This window comes from Amblyraja radiata, chromosome 5 (genome assembly GCF_010909765.2).
Source record: "Amblyraja radiata isolate CabotCenter1 chromosome 5, sAmbRad1.1.pri, whole genome shotgun sequence".
Classification (NCBI taxonomy): domain Eukaryota; kingdom Metazoa; phylum Chordata; class Chondrichthyes; order Rajiformes; family Rajidae; genus Amblyraja; species Amblyraja radiata.
Genome location: NC_045960.1, coordinates 93,033,800 through 93,052,870, shown reverse-complemented (window position 1 = coordinate 93,052,870; position 19,071 = coordinate 93,033,800). Strand labels below are relative to the sequence as shown.

Here is a 19,071-nt window from a genome sequence, read left to right as displayed (position 1 = left end):
TTTGGGCACGCTAGAGGCAGGAAACGTGTTCCTGATGTTGGGGGAGTTCAGAACCAGGGGCCACAGTTTAAGAATAAGCGGTAAGCCATTTAGAAGGGAGATGAGGAAACACTTTTTCCGCACAGAGAGTTGTGAGTCTGTGGAATTCTCTGCCTCAGAGGGCGGTGGAGGCTGGTTCTCTGGATACTTTCAAGAGAGAGCTAGATGGGGCTCTTAAAAAATAGCGGAGCCAGGGGATATGGGGAGAAGGCAGGAACGGAGTTCTGATTGTGGATGATCAGCCATGATCACATTGAATGGCTGTGCTGGCTCGAAGGGCCGACTGGCCTACTCCTGCACCTATTGCCTATTGGATGTAAATGCCAAAAAAAGGCAAACTTGCAACTCAAAATAGGAATTCGGTGGGCGGCGCGACTCTCGTCAGCAGCGGCCTCTGCAGTCCGCCTGCGTTTTTATTATTTTATGTCTATGTTTTTATGTAGTTTTTGTTATTTTTTGTTGGGGTATGTGTGTGGGGGGGTGGGGGTGGTGTGGGGGGGAGGGGGTAACTTTTAAATCTCTCCCTGCATCGGGGGGGAGAGTGCAGTGGAGAGATAAGTTTTTTTTGGCCTTCCATCACAGCAATGTGATGGATGTTTATGTAAATTATGTTGTGTCTTGGGTCTATTTGTTTGTAATGTATGGCTGCAGAAACGGCATTTCGTTTGGACCTCAAGGGGTCCAAATGACAATAAATTGAATTGTATTGTTGTTGTATTGTGAATTGGTGAAGAAAATGTATTCACGGGTCACACTCCTTCCCCTGACTAAAACAAATGACTCACCTCCTCCTCACTGCTCTCCTCTTCCTCATCATGTTCCTCTTCATCACTGGTGGAGCTCTCTTCCTTCAATTCAGTCTTCCAATTGTGGGGAATGGTTCCACTCCTCAAGAATTCCAGTGCCTGGTCCAAAGCTGAAAACCCCACCCAAACACTCATGACTATGTTTTGAAAGTCGAGACAATTCGTTGAGATAATTAGTAACAGTAAAGTGATATCCCAGGATGCTGGTGGGAATTTGGGACATTAGCTCCCATTTTAGATGAGCCTTCATCTTAATGAGGTCAGTGTTGGAGAACGAGTAGAGTTTGTGTCTCATTAAGTAGCAGCAGAGAATGTTCCAAATCAGGTCAAGAAATTGAACTGGCTGTTTGATAAAGGTTATCAATGTGCAATGTGAACTCAGTTTTTCTCTCCACGAGCACTGCCTGATCTGCTGGGTTTTTCCTGCACACACTTCTATTTCAGATTTCCAGCAACTGCACCGTTCTGTACACAACGGTCCCACTAATATTTTTTCCATTTGATTTCATTGGTCTCCCTGTCCTTCAGAAATATCAGCTCCAATTAATAGCTTTCACCTCCCAATCTCTGCTGTCATCATTGCCTTTTGTATCATTCTCCTCCTCTTGGTCTGAATCCAATCATCATCATTTCCTTTAATCTCTTCACAGATCTCTACACTGCAATTTAAAACATGCTTTTTATTTGTCCCCAATTCTGATTAAAGGACATCATTCCAAAATGTAAAGGAGAAGGAAGGAACTGCAGATGCTGGTTTACACCGAAGATATAGACACAAAATGCTGGAGTAACTCAGCGGGGCAGGCAGCATCTTTGGATAGAAGGAATGGGTGAAGTTTCGGGTCGAGACCATTCTACAGACTCCAATCTGAGATTCAGATTCAGATTCAAACTTTATTGTCATTGTGCAGTGTACAAGTACAGAGACAACGAAATGCAGTTAGCATCTCACCCAGAAGTGCGAACACAGAATAATGGAAGAAGGGTCTCAATCCAAAACATCACCCATTCATACTATTCAGAGATGCTGCCTATCCCACTGAGTTACCCCAGCGTTTTGTGTCTATCTTCAATCCAAAATGTAACTCGGTTTCTATCATCTTGCCTGCTGGCCAGATGATTATTTCTGAGATTTTCTGTTTTATTCCAGCAGCTGCAGTTTGTTTGTTGATTTTTCAGGCACAGAGTGAATCTTATAATCTCTAATGCACGGACTAAAAGCATGATTCGAAACAGATTCAAACGACACTTTCAAAAAGTTGAATTAAAATTTTAAGTGAAAAGATTTTGATGAACATGAGAGAGAGGGGCAAGAGTGGAACTAATTAGATAGTTCTTTCAAAGAGATAACACGTTTTCAATAGGATGAGTGGTCACTTTTTGCACATTATTTACTGCATTTAATGCTGCTGTAGCTAAACCAGTAACAAAACTGCAAATGGGAATACCAGAGCTTTCCATTAGGTTATGAGGATATAAGCCTGGGGCAGTTCTGGATTCAGATCTGGACGTTCCATAGTGCCATAAAACATTATCACGTAGTGCCACTACAGAATAAGTGTATTCATATATCCTGCCCAAATATTTCAAATGGTCAACATTTCAATTTTTAGGCAAAGATGTTAAAGGTATGTCAATGGGATGGGCAGATGAAGATGAGCTGGAGGTCAGCTTGGTCTATAAGTAAGGTTGAACAGCCTGAATAGTCTCCTTCAGTTCCTCAATTCCAATCAGAATTCTACACCTGTTGTCAGCTTGTTTATATTGCAGTGATTCAATGTGGCTTTGATCACCTGTTCGATCATTTCACATGGACTCACCAAATCTCAGCGAGGTGATTAGTAAATATGATCTTGCATTATAGCACATGGGATATGACTGTTTTCTGCTTATTGGTTTTGCATGACAAGGCATAATTCTTTTTACCTTCCTTCATAGCTGCATCATATTTGGAGGCCATTTCACTGTCAAATTCTGCAACGTCCTTCCTGGGCACAGCCACACTAGGCAATAAATCAGACACAGAATTAAGGTCAGTGGAAGCTTTGAGTACAACATAAATACCTCCCTGGGCTGAAGAGTTAGTTTTTGTGTAGCAAAGGTATGTGATTCTTGGATTCCGCATTTTTAACCCACGACTTTATGTTTGTGAGGCAACATGACAACACAACTGCTGCAAAAGCAGAAAGACAAATCCTACATATGAGCAACAGGTTCCAGCAACTGTTTACTAATATGCCATGTTAAAGATCATCCAAGGACATTAATCGAACAATATCAGGGAACCACACAATAGCGAATAGGGAACAGAGGACCAGCAACAGGAATAATACCAGACAGAACAGTGAAAACAAAAGAGATTGCTTAATCTATGTTTTCATCAAGTTCAGTGGCAATGTTACTCCACTGAATGCAGAATATTTAGTTTGAAGAAATGTCAAATACTGGATGCTATTTATCTGAATATACAAAACAATAGAAGAGTCGAGAGACTAAACAATAGCGTTGCAGTAGGAATGTGGAATCTAATATGTGAACAGCAGAAATGGGAAATGTTAAAGACAGCACCTCAGTAGTGAAATTCCCAGATTCATTAGAAAGGTTAGAGAATGTAAAAATCAGAATAAGATGCCCCCATTTAAAACCTGTCAGACTTTAACTGGATTCAGCAGCAGCAGAAGATGTTGAAGCTTTGAACAATATTACCATGCACCCTAGAATGTGAATATGAAACTTAAGAGTTTTCAATTTGAGACCTTTTTTTCTTTGAACAACATTGTGCGATGATATAACAGTAATACAATAATTTTGCAAGGCAGGGACAATGTCTGGTAGTTATTCAATTACATATAAAGGGTTAAAAAACACAAACACGAGAACTTCAGAATGGACCAAATGAAACATCAAAGCAATATTTGAAAGGCTGTGGAATTCTCTTCCCACATTAGTAGCTGAGGCAGAGATTATGTCCACTCAAGGGTTAGTTCAGTTCAGTTTATTGTCACGTGCACCGAGGTACAGTGAAAAGCTTTTGTTGTGTGCTAACCAGTCAGCAGAAAGACAATACATGATTGCAATTGATCAATTTTGGTTTGGTTAATTGGTGCATTGATATGAAAGCAGGCTTTCTGAAATCTCAGTCATACAGCAGCTCGTATCCCTGCCAAATATCATGGCCATCTATACTAAATCAATACAGGCCTGCAGCTGCCTTCTGTGCCTTGGCTATTCAAGGAGCATCGAGTCACTTATTAAAATGTCGTGAGAGTACTTGGCTCTACCACGTTCTCAGTCTGTATATTTGTAAGTACTATTTCTGGGTGAAAAAAAAAATCTTCAGATTTTCTCCAAGCTCTTAAATCAACTTTAACTTGTGTCCTTTGGTTTTGAATGTCTCCATTATGGTCCATGGTTTCTCACAGGTCATCCTCTGCCCCTCATTATTTTGTATACCTTTCTCAGATTCTCTCAGCTTCTTCTGTTCCAGGGAAAATAAACCCAGCCTATTCAGTCTCTCCTCGTAACTGAAACATTCTTTGACAGCCATATACTGGGAAAACATCTCTGCACTCTCTCTCAGTGTAATCCTATTGTTTGGCAAACTGCACGTGGGACTCCAGCTGTGGCCTAACCAAACTTCCATGACCTTCATACTCTTATATTCTATTCCCTGGCTAATGAAGGCCAGCATCGTGTATGCCTTCCTCACCACTTATCTACCTGTGCAGTCACCTTTAGGGATCTATGAATTGATGGTAGATTTCCTACCCTTATTAGACCTGCCAAAATGCATTACCATGTACTTATGAGGATTAAACTCCATCTGCCTTTGCTTCACCCAGTTTATCAGCTGATCAATATAATTCTGTAACCTAAAGTTATCATCCTCCCTTCCAACAAAACCACAAATGTTTGCAACAACTATCATTCCTCCCACATTTGTTAACACCTTTTGCAAATAGTAAGGGTCCCAGCACTGATCCAATACTTGCATCACTGGCCTCAAGCTTCCAGTCACAAAAACAGCCATCCTATTGCCAAGCCAACTTTGTATCCTATCTACCAAATTGCCTGGATCCCATGGGCTCTGAGCTTTTGGATTAGACTTCCATGTTGGACCTTGTCAAATGCCTTGTTGATGCCCATGTAAAATGAGAAATTATGGATTTAATAAGCCTGATAACAAATGTCAGGAAAATACTGGACTCCATAATTAAGGCAGGATAAATGTGGAACGTTAGGAAAATTATAATATATTCGGGAAGAGTAAACAAGTTTTTCTTGAAAGGAAACAGTGATTGGCAAAACAGATTTTTTTTTAGGATATAACTAACAGTTTCAAAAGGCAATTGATCAGGTTCCCAACCAAATGTTACACAATCTATGGGATAGTGGATTTGGAGGTATCCATGTGACAGGAAGACAAGCAAAAGGAGCACAAAAGGGGTATTTTCAGGTTGACAGCAGTTGGTCTGTGCTTAACAGATATTAGTACTAGGCTCTCTGCTACAGTATATGCAATTTACATTGCTTCAAAGAAATAGTGGGAATGAAAAATTCATTTGAGAGCAAAGTAACAGCAATAGTGGGTGAGTACAACAGAATCTGTACGAGTGTCAGAGGTTATGGGGAGAAGGCAGGAGAATGGGTTAGGAGGGAGAGATAGATCAGCCATGATTGAATGGCAGAGAAGAATAGATGAGCCAAATGGCCTAATTCTGCTCCTAGCACTTATGATCTTATGAATTTTGCTGCGCTGGTATATGAATTATGACAGTATTGATTTTCTAGGGACACATGGGCAGTCCTGTAACTTGGGTCTATTTCCTGCTGGTTTCACACCACTCTTTATTCCCCACATATGTCAACCTCAGCTTTGTATATACTCAACAGCCAAGCATCCACAAGCATCTGTGATGGAGAATTAAAAAGATTTGCAACGCGAGTAATAAATTCTCTACTTTTACAATTCACTACCATAATAGTGGAACCTTATTTTGATATGATCATCTAGTTCGCGATTTTCCAGCCAGAAATATCAATCATTCAATATCTATGGTGTAATTCACTTTCAGAACCTTATATATTTCACCATTCTTATTTTTTCAAAAAACAGCAAATGTAATCCAATCTTATTCAATCTCTCCCCATCCATCAAAAAAAACTCTGCAGGAATTGATCTGATGAAAAATGTGGTAGTGCTACCAACAAAAGCACATATTAGAAAAGAAGGGGAATCAAGAATGTGAACATCGGGAAAATGGACCTGAGGTATAGCCTCAGTCATATTTTTGTGAAGCAGAAAGCAATCTCAAGGGGATTTATGGCCTACTTCTACTGCTGTTTTACTTTGCTTTTTAAACATACTTAAATGTTCAATTACAACAAAAGGAATTCACAGCCGTGTCGGGACAGAGCCTCTGTTTTTAATGATGCTTCCATCAGCATAATGCAAAACGCACTCTGAAAATGTGCTGTTCAGTAAGATTGAATTTCAGGATTAAATTTGTGCGTCAATAAATTTGAGTCGGGTCCCATTTTGCACAACCCAATCCATGAAAGGACTTACAATTTCCCATCCTTGAATGAGCGAACTAAAACACTGTCCTTTTTCACTGTGACTTCATCACTGCAATCTGGAGAAATAACCTTTAGAAACAAAACAATGATTTTTGATTTTTGCAGGTGAACATAAAAGAAAATAAATCAATTTGATAGAATACGTAGCAAACCATAATAACATGTGCATAAACACATTGCAGAGGGATTGTTTCTACATTGATGTCATCAAGTGTGTGTTTTGTGGTTAAACCTTTGGTTAATTTTTTTTAAATCACTGCAGCTGATGATTTCTTTAAAACAGAATATACGGTAAACGTTAATCCTGGATTTTAAAGTTTCATCAACATTTCAATGATTTGGTTACATAGGGTGGAAGGTAGTACCGCAGTTGGTTCTACTGCCTTACAGCACCGGAGAATCAATTCCTTTCTGTACGGAGTTTGCATGCTCTCTCTGTGACCTTGTAAATTTCTGCCACATGCTGCAGATTCTTCCCATATCCCAAAGCTGTGCTGAGAGGCTAAAAGGCCACGATAGATTATCACATAGTTTAGGATAAAAAGCCTACTGCCTTTTGCATTGAAAGGATCAAAGCTCAGAGGAACCAGCTGTTGTGATCTATGGCTCCTGTGAATGGATTGATTTGAGGACACCAAGTATAGACTTGACAACATGACAAATATAAAGCTATGTTTTGTTTTATATTTCCTGTATTTTCTTCCATGAATACAGTTTATTTTTGAAATTAAAAGATCCATATTGAGGTTAGGCCTGAGCAGCTGTGTAACGGAGGACTCTCTGATTTATAGGCTGTTTCCATGGACACACACATGTCCCACAGACATCAACTGCAGCTGAAAAATCGTGGTTTGCCCAAAGCATTGCCATTCCAGAGTTAGGAGATGTCCCAACATTTACTGATGCTGACCAGCCAATTCCAGGTTGCAGGAAAACGTGATGAAGGACACACTGATGCTCAGTACAGCCACTACAAAGGCTCTGTGAGGAAGGATAACAGTCTAGGGTCCTGCCGCTGCTGACACTGAGGGGCTGTGCTCTGTGTAACTTTATGTTTGTTATAAAGACAAACAGTACTGCATTGTAAGAGAATGCATTGATATGATTGAACAAGATTGTGAAGACATGGAGTTTTGTTATTTTCTAGAAATAAAATATGTATTTAATTTTTTTTAAATTCCAATGCAATTTTGAAACAGCCAAAATGGAGGCCAATCATAGCAGGGTGTCTGATTGGACGGCTCCATTGTATGGACAGGACTCTTCAAAGCATACTGTTCGACCCTCCCCCTTATTGCCATCTCTTTCTATTTTCCACTCTCTCAACTCTGTTTCTCTCCCGTTTCCATGGTAGCCAGCCATGAAGAAATCACTTTAAAGCACTAACACACTTCCCAGTGGGCAGTGTACAAGCGAGATGGCAGCTGTGAGTTGAGGTAGCAGCAGTTGCTGGTGTATATGCAAGTCAACATATAATACTTTGAAATGAGACAAAAACCACAAAAACAATTTATTAAAACAGCAATGTTCCAATTTAGTGATTTTCTGGTAATACCCATTTGGCAATAAAGTAAAATGCTAATTTAGTGTCCAATTGCATATCAAAATGTGGTAAATTCAGATTTATAGTCAATTGTATTTAAACTTAATTTACATGCAAACTTAAATGTAAAAGTTTGCTTACCAGAGCTGGGTACCGGGATGTCTTCCTTTTGTCTCCATTAGAACACTCTACACAGACAATTTTTCCAATTAATTCATCGCTTAATCGTCTGTTTGCATCATCTTCATCACTAGATGAAGATGAATCTTCATCATCAGGGCTGCAATGAAACCACATCAGAAATTAGATTATTCTGCCCCCATGTACAATATCTAAAGTCTCAAGGCATGTAAAAATAATAAAAACCTCATTGCAAGTCAGGGCACTACCGAAAGGTAAAGAGCGTAAAATTTGAAGGCGATGATTGTGAATGTATACACTTGGGACAATGACAGAATTTACAAGCACATTATGACATGAGTTAAATATAGGCTTTTTCTGGGTTATGAAAGCCTAACGTATGGACATCCCTACATATGAGGTCCCATAACATTATTGAATTTAATGTCTGATATGCGTACATAAGGCTGTTCCTACGAATAGCAGAACTATTTTTTTTAAAAAAGCAAACAAACAACATTGAATAATTCATTGGGTAAGTAGCGGGATGAAGGAAGCTCTGAACTCACATGGCTGACATCTAAATGAGGGCATGCACATAATATGAGAATTGGGGATTAGTGAGAGAGATGGGGATTTTGTAAAGTTACTTTTAGATGAGGAAATAGTTAATCAGGTGGAAATTCCATGTAAAGGTGGGAAGCAGCAGCCATTGTGCTCAGTTTGGGCTTCTTAAGGTCGCTAGAGGTAACTGGAGGACATTTATTGCATCGACAGCCTTCATGTACATGCAGTGGGCATAGCTGAGAATTTGTACGCTAGTGCCTAACTTAGCATGCAGGAAAGGGATCACAACAGCATTATACATAGAAAGATGCACCAGCCGCAGCACTGGAAACTTGACGTGATCTCTTGTGCTCCCTTACCAATGCTGCGCTGGGTCTTTGACTGAGGGATCAGCTCCTGCTAGTGCTCCCACAACAATGAAATGCTTTACATGATCGTATCGTCACATGACTCCATGTGGTGGCTACCTGTGAGGGCATGGGGCCAACGGTGCAGCCATTCAGCATTGAAATGTGGAGCGCAGGGGTGAACACAGAGAGAGTGGGTATTTCTGGGGACGCAAAGTGGCTGGATCCTATGTGCACCCCAATCATCTCCTGCCCTCTCTTGTCTGGATGTTTTGCTCTCTCCAGCCCAGAGATTTTGCCACACTAATGTTTCTCTATGGTGGTCACCGACCGGCTGGTGAACTCATTACCTCAGGGAATATCTGGACTGGGAAGAGCTGTGCAGACAAACAAAAAGAAGGGGCGACAACAGCTTTCATCACATCCAAGGGGAGGTAATGAGAAAGATGGTACAATTGGGCACTATTTATCCAGACTTCTTAAGTATGGTCTACAAATACACAGAGCAGCCTTGACTAGGTCCCACTGAGGGCTTCCACTCACTCTTCTGTCAAGATGCATTGAGGGCCACAGAGGGCAGTGGAGGCCAAATCACTGGATAGATTTAAGAGAGAGTTAGGTAGAGCTCTAGGGGCTAGTGAAGTCAAGGGATATGGGGAGAAGGCAGACACGGGTTATTGATTGGGGACGATCAGCCATGATCACAATGAATGGCGGTGCTGGCTCGAATGGCCGAATGGCCTCCACCTGCACCTATTTTCTACGTTTCTATCTATGCAGCACCGCCCCCATATAAAAGTTTGTGTAAATGTTCTCCGGTTTGTTTTACATGGGGGGAGGGGGAGGTGGTCGGAGGAAACTTTTTTTTTCAGTTTCTTACCTTGCCGGAGATGCGATTGCTTTCCAGATCGCATCTCCGGTCGTTCTGCGGCCTAACATCGTTGGAGCTGGAGGCCTCCTCGGACTGACTTTGAGCCCCACCTGGGTTGCCTGGGTTGGCTCCAACCGCAACCTGTAGACTTTACTATCGGGAGAATGTTTTGGGGACGCGACTATCGTATGTTGCAAAACATACTTGGCTAATAAAGTATTATTGTGATTGGGATTGTGATTGTGATAAGGAAGCCCCTCCACACCAAACCAGGCACCATTTCATTGCTGTCTCAGTCCCAGCAAAGGGCGGGTATTTGTACTGCGCTCCTGGCATTGTGCATTCAGAATAAATGTCAGGTAGGATACATAATGATAAGTGTTTGGATTCCAGGATCAAGAGCACTATAAACATCAGCATTCCATCAGTGCCAATAGAATAAGCATAACTTAAATTTTAAGAAACTAAGCGCTCAGCTGATTCATCAGTATCAGCTCAAAAAAATCTTAAAAGTGCAGTTTGATACATGCAATTTATATTCCATAATAATCTTCCCTGCCAAAATAAACCCCTCATAACATGCTAATGAATTTGTAAAGCATATCACAACCAGTGTTTTGATCATGTTGCAATTCATTTTCAGAATTGATTGACTTGACTTGGTGACTTTCAAAACACATTACAAAGATAAACATGTTTTTATCCAATTACTTCTTAAGTTAGGTCTACAAACCACAGACAGGAATAAAGTAAAACACAAGTAAAGAGTCTTTACTGAGAGCATCCCTGTGCATGGAGAATACTGCACTAATTTCAAGATTAAATTTTTGTTTACCTTTTTAATTGGAGGGGATGGTCACACTTTGAACTGCTACTTTCAGCTTTATATCTGCATTCAATGGCAAAGATCGATCTTTCAGAATTGGATTATACACAAACCATTCCCAAATGACAAAGGTCCTTCTCACTTGTGAGACAATGACTTTGGGACTCTGCTTAGGAATCTCACTCAACATAGTCCCAAAGCTTTGAACACAACGGCATTGTTGTGCATGTATTAACCAAATTAGACTGGGAGATATGGAAACATTTTTTGAAGCCATGCGCTCTGTAACTTTGTCTTCAATTTCATCCAAATTTAACAGATTGGAAAATATTTATACAGAAAATGATCCAATTTTAACAACATTGAGTAATGTTATAGTCATAGATCAAACTCATATTTTACTCCAAAAAGAGTTATCAGGAAAACAATCACGGGAAATATCACAAAATTCTTACAATCGCATGCTGGATTTATATTCTTTTCCAGAAATGCTGAGAATATGGCACACTAAAACAAAACAGATAATGTTGCCAGCAGCAGAGATTTTATATATAGAACAGCAAAATCAGCATTTCAAGTATGGAGCCTTCTTCAGAACTGAAAGCTACGCGAAATGAACAGCAAGGCACCACAAAGGGCACATGTACACCACAGATGGTTTAAAAACTCCAAATGATATTAGAACAAGATGATAGGAATCATGCAAAGAGAATGTCACAGAAATAAGTGAGAATTAATCACATGAAGGAAACGGGAGTTAAAACAAGAACAAAAAATAAAATCTCCAGAAGCACATCTGACATGATTACTTAACTGCTTTATCTACAGGTACTGAATGTCCACCTAACAACTTCCAGAATTATTAATTTCACTTTCTAGCCTATGTAAAATTCTTTCTATTTGGCTTTGCTCATTTCAGATGTCAAACAAAACAATTACAAATAAAGCAGCTCTTCTCCCAATCAAGAACAGTTTTGTTTACACCAACTATCCCTGGATCCAGCCACTAACAACACACAAAACATGACATTGCAGCTAAACGATAACCAGCTCTATGAAGGCCATTTATACAAAACTGCAATGGCCTCATTACTGAAAAACATAAGGGAATTGAGAATGAGAAGTTCATAGACACACTGTCAACTCGTGCTCATGAGGCTCCCTGCTAGTAGTTAAACTGTGAAGTAGGCGACACAATATACTGATTCATCTCCTCACTGTGTAACAGAGCAAAAACATACACAGAAAACTCTGAGCTTATTACATTCATTTGTATATATAGCCTGCACAGTCAGTGAGATTGCATAAATGCAATTTGCTTTGGTGCAGTATCAAGGGCAAGAAACAAGTGACAATGCAAGGTAGTGAAAGGAGAAATCTCAGAATATTTCTGTTCAGCACATAAAGGAGGGGACTCCAAAGCTACAGCGACAATGAAAACACAAGGACACCATTCAGACCTTACAACCTGCCCCACCAATCAGTATTTAATTCCATCGTTTCACATTGATTTCATACCGCTGCGTGCTGGTCTTTTAGTCTCAGTCTTAACATTTTAATTAACCATCAGCGTCAACAGGAGTGTGGAAGTGAGTGGTCTAGTTTTCCAACACCCGCTGTGTGAAGACTCTTCTTAAAGCTTACCTCCATTATTTACATGGTGCCTAAAGCAATCTAACCGCCAGGCCTCTGTAACAGAGTGGTTAAATCGTACAGGAGATGCTATCTCACATTTAAATACAGAGCTGGGAACATTCAACTCAAAAGGATACAAAGTGCTGGCGTAATTCAGCAGGTCAGGCAGCATCTCCAGAGAACATGGATAGGTGATGTTTCAGGACAGGCCCCTTCTTCAAACCGACCCGAAATGCCACCTGTCTATGTTCTCCAAAGATGCTACCTGACCCGATGAGTTACTCTAGTACTTTGCGTCCTTCTATTTAAACCAGCATCTGCAGTTCCTAGTTTCTACTGCTTCAATTCAATTTAGTTTTAGTTATATATGTTAGATTATACTTAACTCCAATTTTAAATGCCAAGGAAAAAAACAGAAGCAGAGGTATAGTGATCACAAACTGGCAAGGAGCAATGTTAGGAGGCAATGGTAGGAATGTGGTGCAAGATGAAAGAACAACCCCATCACAAGTCCTTGCCTGACAATATAGTGACACTTATGCTGCTATCATCTCCAGAGATGATGCCTGCCCCGCTTAGTTACTCCAGCATTTTGTGTCTATATTTTCTGGAATAAGTAAGTGGGTCAGACTGCATCACTGGAGAATCTTAAACCTAAAAACCCACGTCTTTGGGATGTGGGAGGAAACCCATGCAGTCACAGGGAGAACGTACAAACTCATAACATTTTATGCCACATATCCTGTCCATGAATGTAAATTTACATTACATAAACAAAATTTACACTGTCCTTTATAAATATAGAAATGTGAAATGTTTGCTATGCTGCACTTTTTCTCTCCCACCCGTGACAGTATTACAGTGCCTCAAGAAAAAGAAATATGCAATTACAACATGCTAGATTTAAGTAGGTAGTTTATGTTACAAGCGCTCGCGCTAATAATAGAAACAAGTTGACAGGTGTGTGCTAATTTATAATTGTTATAATATTAATAAACGTTTCCGAAAGCAACGACAAGGCAACGTCTTTGCAAGCTATGATCGTACATGTTCCGAGGATAGCTAACAATGTAGTCACAGAATGGTCAATGCTCCAGCATGGAACAGTTTCTAAGGTAATTTTTCATTGCATGATTTAAATGACAAGGGACCTCTGAAACAGTTTAAAATAAATGAGGGAGACCCCCATAAAGGGGAAGTCAACTTTTCATTTGGGTTAGATGTAAATCATTTATACAGTTTTTCTTACAGCACCGAAGAGAACTATTTGACATGTCAGCATAAATGAACAGAAGGGTTCGGAAGAATGTAGATGTCAGGGATTCAAAAATACACCTAAACGTTTGCTCATTAATGGCTTGTATCTTAATATTTATTTTCATTTTCCAAATTTATGCGTTGTAAGTTATTACTCACATTGGATTGGACCTTCTTCCTCGGTTAGACTTCTTTCCGATGACAGGGGTGCCAAAATGTTCAGGATTAGTAAGAGGCAACTGGTCAAGAGTCTAAAGCATCAAACAAAACACAAGTCACCATCACCGTTTGTAGAAAACACGGGATGAAATGGGCAACTGGTAATGCTTTTTTTCTCCACTCACCTCACTTTCAGCGAAGTGTCTCTCTCCTTTCAGGCAGAGGGAAGTCCGTCTCAATGTTCTCTCATCGCCATCATCAAAAACTGGAACCAGACACAAAGCACTAGTCAGTAAAACTACTGCAACCGGGATACATTACTTCCCCAATGTAATTGTGGACAGAAAGGTATTTCCAAGAAACTATAAATCTTCATTGACACAACTAGCAAATGTCCAGACACTGACAGTCATATTACAAGAGGTTCCAGAGGCTCTCATGAAAAGTCATTTGTTTGAAAGGTTAAATGTTTCTCTCTTCATAGATGCTACCTGACCTGCTGTGCATTTCCAAAATCTAGCTTTATTTTTTGAGAGATTACACTAATTGCTGTGCTTCATGTCGAATCCAGCTAGCCTGCAACCAGGAAGAGCACCGAGGAACTGATGTGCATGATATGCAGCTCCTCCAGTCTCCAACATGATTATAATCAACTGTCCACAGTTTACAGATAAAAGATAAAGGGTACAACACTTAGTGCAAGATGAAGCCCAAATAAACGTTATCCTATATGCCCAGGATTGCACTGTAGCTGGTGAGAGGACGGTTCAGTTGCGGGATAACAGCTGGGTAGAAACTGTTCCTGATTCTGGAAGTATATTTTTTCAAACTTCTATACCTCTTGCCTGATGGGAGAGGGGAGAAGAGGGAAGGGGTGAGGCTGGGCCTTGATTATGTTGGTGGCCTGGTGAGGCAGGGTGAAATGTAGATGGAGTCAAGGAAAGGGAGGTTGGTTTGCGTGATGGACTGGGCTGCGTCCACAACTTTCTGCAATTTCTTGCGGTCTTGGATGCAGCCGTTCCCAAACCATGCTGTGATGTATCCCAATAAAATGCTTTCTACATCGTATCTGGATAAGTTGGTGAAGGTTGTTGGGAACATGCTAAACTTCCTAAGCCTTCAAAGGAAGTAGAGGTGTTGGTACGCTTTCTTGGCAACCCATAGTTTTGACGTGGCTGGTCCAGGACAAATTGCTGGTGATATTTACACGAAGCTCTCGACTTCAAAAGGTAAAGGTCAGGTTCAAACAAAATTCATTCATTGTTGAGCTTCTTAATACAAGGGCCAAAATTCCATCAACATTTTTGTCTTTTATTAGCATGCCAAAGTAATCATTATGTTTTAATGATCCACAACATGAACTCCTAAAACTCAAGCCTCCATTGTTCCAAATCTTTTTATAATTTAAATAATTCTCTGATCTGCATAATGTTTGGTCCAATTGGATAACCTCAATTGTCTGCATTGAAATATATCTGACAGATTATGCAAGTGGACAAATTGGTGCATGGTCTGTCTCTTCGTAATTTTATACTTACATCCATACCAGTTTATGAGCCATCAGAACCGCGCACATGTGAAACAGGTTTTGTTACCCTCTCTTTATACTCACCCGACACACTGAAACAAAATTATACTGCTGTGTAATATCTTTTTTTTTAAATTGAAAGTTGTTGGGATATAAATCTGCCAGTCCAGCAATAAAGTTCTCAGGGTGCTGGATTATTGGAGTTTTATTGCACCTCCAAATATATATGCAAATTTTGAGTTTTGGAGCGTACTTTAAAATAGTATGATGTAATTCTGAATATCCTTCATCATTCTTCCTAAAAAAAACCCTACAAAGCTGCAACATTTTTCTGTTAAATTTCATCTACAATGTGCCCACTAATTTGGTCAATCTGTGCCTCCACAGGTCCACAAATATCATCCTCACTGCTTGCATCATTTCCTAATTAGGCAGGTAATTTGCAAATGTTAGAATAAAAGCCTGCACCTGCATGTTCACATTATTAAAGTGTAGCAAACACAGCAATGATCCTTCTTATGATCCCTGGGAACCGCCAATATATACCCCCCCCCCCCCCCCCCCAGTCTAAAAATAGTTGCTGACCATAATCCTGCTGCGACAAGTGTCGAATTTTGCACCATCTACATTTCTTAATCATGCCTCTGAATCGTTGTCATAAGCGGGGTTTTTGCGCTCAGTCCTACAAACCCTGATTATAAACAGCCTTCCTACATATGATGATCCATCACAATATTTTCGAATAAGATTAGGTTGTTTGGCCTATGACTACTCGAGCAAACCATTGCCTTTGTATCCTACCACTAAGTGAATTTTGGCTCTAACCTACTAAACCTGCAACTTGCTAAACTTCATATAATCTAATGCACTACCCTTCTTGCCCTTGCTTTGTACCTTCTCAAAATACGTGATTATCAGTTAGATACAACCTTCCTAATACAGATCCATGATAAATATTTTGATTGCCATTCATAATGATGTTCTATCACAGTATTTTCAAATATGATTAGGTTGTTTGGCCTAGAACTATTCAAGACTATTCCTTTCTCCATTTTAAAACACAGCACAATGTTAGCAGTTTTCTAGCAGCTCCCTGTAGCTAGAAAGAGTGAAAGACAACATTCAGAACCTAACACCAGCAGTCTCGGTTACAGTTCATCCATGACTGGCAATTTATTTACTTAAAAAAATGCTGAGATTCTTCATACTTCCTTTCTCACTACGATTACCTCAACAAATACTCCATACACCTCTCCTCAACTACCTTGTCTACAGAGGCTTCATATTTTGCTGGTCAACCCATTTTCTGCAAATAACCATCAAATAAATCAAATCAACTTAAATATAAAATTTCTTCAACAAATCCCTGCTCTTCGTTTCAGAATCCGGTAATGGTCTCCAATATTCCCATTATTGATACTCAATCCGTAATATTTTTTCTTTCCCTTTTTGTTGCATGCTACCAGTAAGATCTAACGATACGTATTTTAAAGTTACTGTTTTCTTACCTACGGTGTACCAGCTTGCATCAGTCAGCTTATTGATGACTGCTTCTTGGCAAGTTCCAGCAGGGCTCTTGACTTCAACAACTGCTCCAACCTGCAGTGTAAGTCACACCCAATCAGTAACACATAAAAGTATAATTCATCAGCTGCAATTATTCAAAATTGCTGTAACCTAGGGTTACGAAGAAGGCTGTTGGATCGGAGATTACTTTGCATTTTGAGAACAGAGCAAGTATCCAGAAAACAAAGTAGCTTACTCTCAATAATATTCAGGGCAGCCTAAAACTCATTTATTTTACAGTTGTGACTCACTAAATGCAATACCGGCCAGCATCACATACAATAACTTCTCTTAAGACAGCACCTTTAACATACTTTTTGCCCCAGAGGGTAGCAAATATCTGGAATGCTCTTTAGTTGGTGCAGTGAGTGCCAACTGTCTTCCTCAAAATGGAGTGTGAAGAATTGCTGAATGGGCAGCAATGACATCACAAAGAAGTATCTTTACAGATAATACTGGGTACACATGATTAATTGGACTGGTTCTGATCACCCAAGAGCAAAACAGTATTTTCTCGTAGTTTCTGTTTGTTAGGATGGAGTGGTGTAGATGTATCTTCAGATGTTGCGAGACAGGCTTGGTGGACTAGTTGGTCTTTTCCTGCCAATCATGCGTATATACAAGGTAAAAGAAAAGGCCGATTGGCAACTACATAATTATATAGGACAGCTAATTGTCTAGGTTCACTTCTGTTTTTATCAAAGTAATTTATACTCAGGAAAATAGAGTTTGTTTCATAAGCAGGCTAAACAGAAACCATGGCTATTTCCCCCCCCAATAAAAGCAAACAAATTTTCCTGGAAAATGCAGGAAGCCGAGCATAATTACAGAAATATGATGTGTAAAATCAATCTGAATCACTTATATCAATGTAGTCTTTACTCTCAAATTACTTGGTAACTACCCAAACACTCCTCTAACTGGGAATATCACTGTCACTAACTGTAGCCAAAAGCAAAGATTATCCAAACAAATTCATGGGATGTTATTAGATCATTTTAAGTCTAGTCAACATGACAGATATTGGGCAGAAAACCAAATGCTAGGTCAAAGAGAGAGAATTGAAGTGCTGAAGAGAATAGGGAAGGACTTCCAGAATTTAGGGTTCAGACAGCCCTGGACTGATGGGTCACCGGCCCCCGGAGCAGTGGCGGCCCCAGGCTCACAGCCAGCGATGTTGGTTAACCCGGCAGGACAGGCAGAGTTGAGCTGGAGTTAACTTCTTCTCCATGCTGGCCAAAAACCTGGGGCCGCCACTGCTCCGGGTCGGTGTCCCGTCAGTCCAGGGTCACCCCGGACAGTGATGGGACACTCAGGAGGGGACGGGGACGGTCCAGTAGCAATTCAACAGCGCTTGCAGCACCGGAGACCCGGGTTCGATCCTGACTACGGATGAAACGCAGGTCTGTACACACACAGCAGCTGAGCTGTCGAGAATGTCTCTCCGCCGGTCCAGTCTCTCCCCCTGAATCACACTCGCATCTGCCCCCTCTCTCTCTCTCTCTCTCTCTCTCTCACGGTTACACCCTGGCACCCCCGGTTCCTCAGATTAAATATATTTTTACACATAAATTATGAATAAAGATAAGAATTTATACACAGTTTATACAGCCAGCGCTTCGTTCACTTTTTCTTTATCACGAATGACCTTTGACAAATCCCATGATTCCTTGCGTTTTTTTGGAATACTGAACTTGCTTATTCTGACAAGATGATCCCTGGTACTAGATTTGCCAACCAGGAGAAATATCCCACCAGTATTTATCTCACTGGTGCTTTGAGTTTCCAATGTTTTGGCCTCAAGGGAAAATAAGGCAAGCCAATTCAATGTCTCCTAATTGACCAATCACTTCATCCAAGTTGGCTGAAGTCATCCTGTTCTGCAGGAGTTCCTTCAATCTGACAACCATCAGAAACTGTGTAATATTGTGGGCATGTGAAGAATATAATATAGATACTCAAAATTGCAAGAGGATACTGTAAACCAGATTACTCAATGGGCATGGTGCAGTACTGGAAAAAAGAAACAGCATCATGGATTCCTGATTCATGGGGTCAATTAAGGAGGGGCAGAGATGGAGTCTGTCTGACATCTGGAAAGTATAAGGTAGTGGGAACTGAATGGAGGAGAAAAAATGAAAACATGGAAAGTTGTTAAAAATAAGAAACCGCAGACATTCCCTTCCACCGGATTGTCCGGAAACTCATTTCAGAAATATAAAACGAG

The 19,071-nt window shown here is 40.2% G+C and overlaps 1 protein-coding gene across 3 annotated transcripts in view; it reads right to left on the bottom strand.

The window, feature by feature from the left end:
- arid4b (AT-rich interaction domain 4B) overlaps positions 1–19,071 on the bottom strand; it is a 140,937-nt gene that overhangs the window by 68,201 nt on the left and 53,665 nt on the right. For 2 of the 3 annotated variants that reach the window (XM_033021779.1, XM_033021782.1), the window contains exons 5-12: positions 16,787–16,877; positions 13,936–14,015; positions 13,751–13,842; positions 10,709–10,762; positions 8,110–8,248; positions 6,415–6,494; positions 2,772–2,848; positions 825–955 (exon numbers count right to left, since the gene is read on the bottom strand). In XM_033021779.1, coding sequence (XP_032877670.1) covers positions 825–955; positions 2,772–2,848; positions 6,415–6,494; positions 8,110–8,248; positions 10,709–10,762; positions 13,751–13,842; positions 13,936–14,015; positions 16,787–16,877 — 744 coding nt within the window. The remainder of the gene's footprint in view (positions 1–824; positions 956–2,771; positions 2,849–6,414; positions 6,495–8,109; positions 8,249–10,708; positions 10,763–13,750; positions 13,843–13,935; positions 14,016–16,786; positions 16,878–19,071) is intronic. The other variant, XM_033021780.1, reaches the window with a different exon arrangement.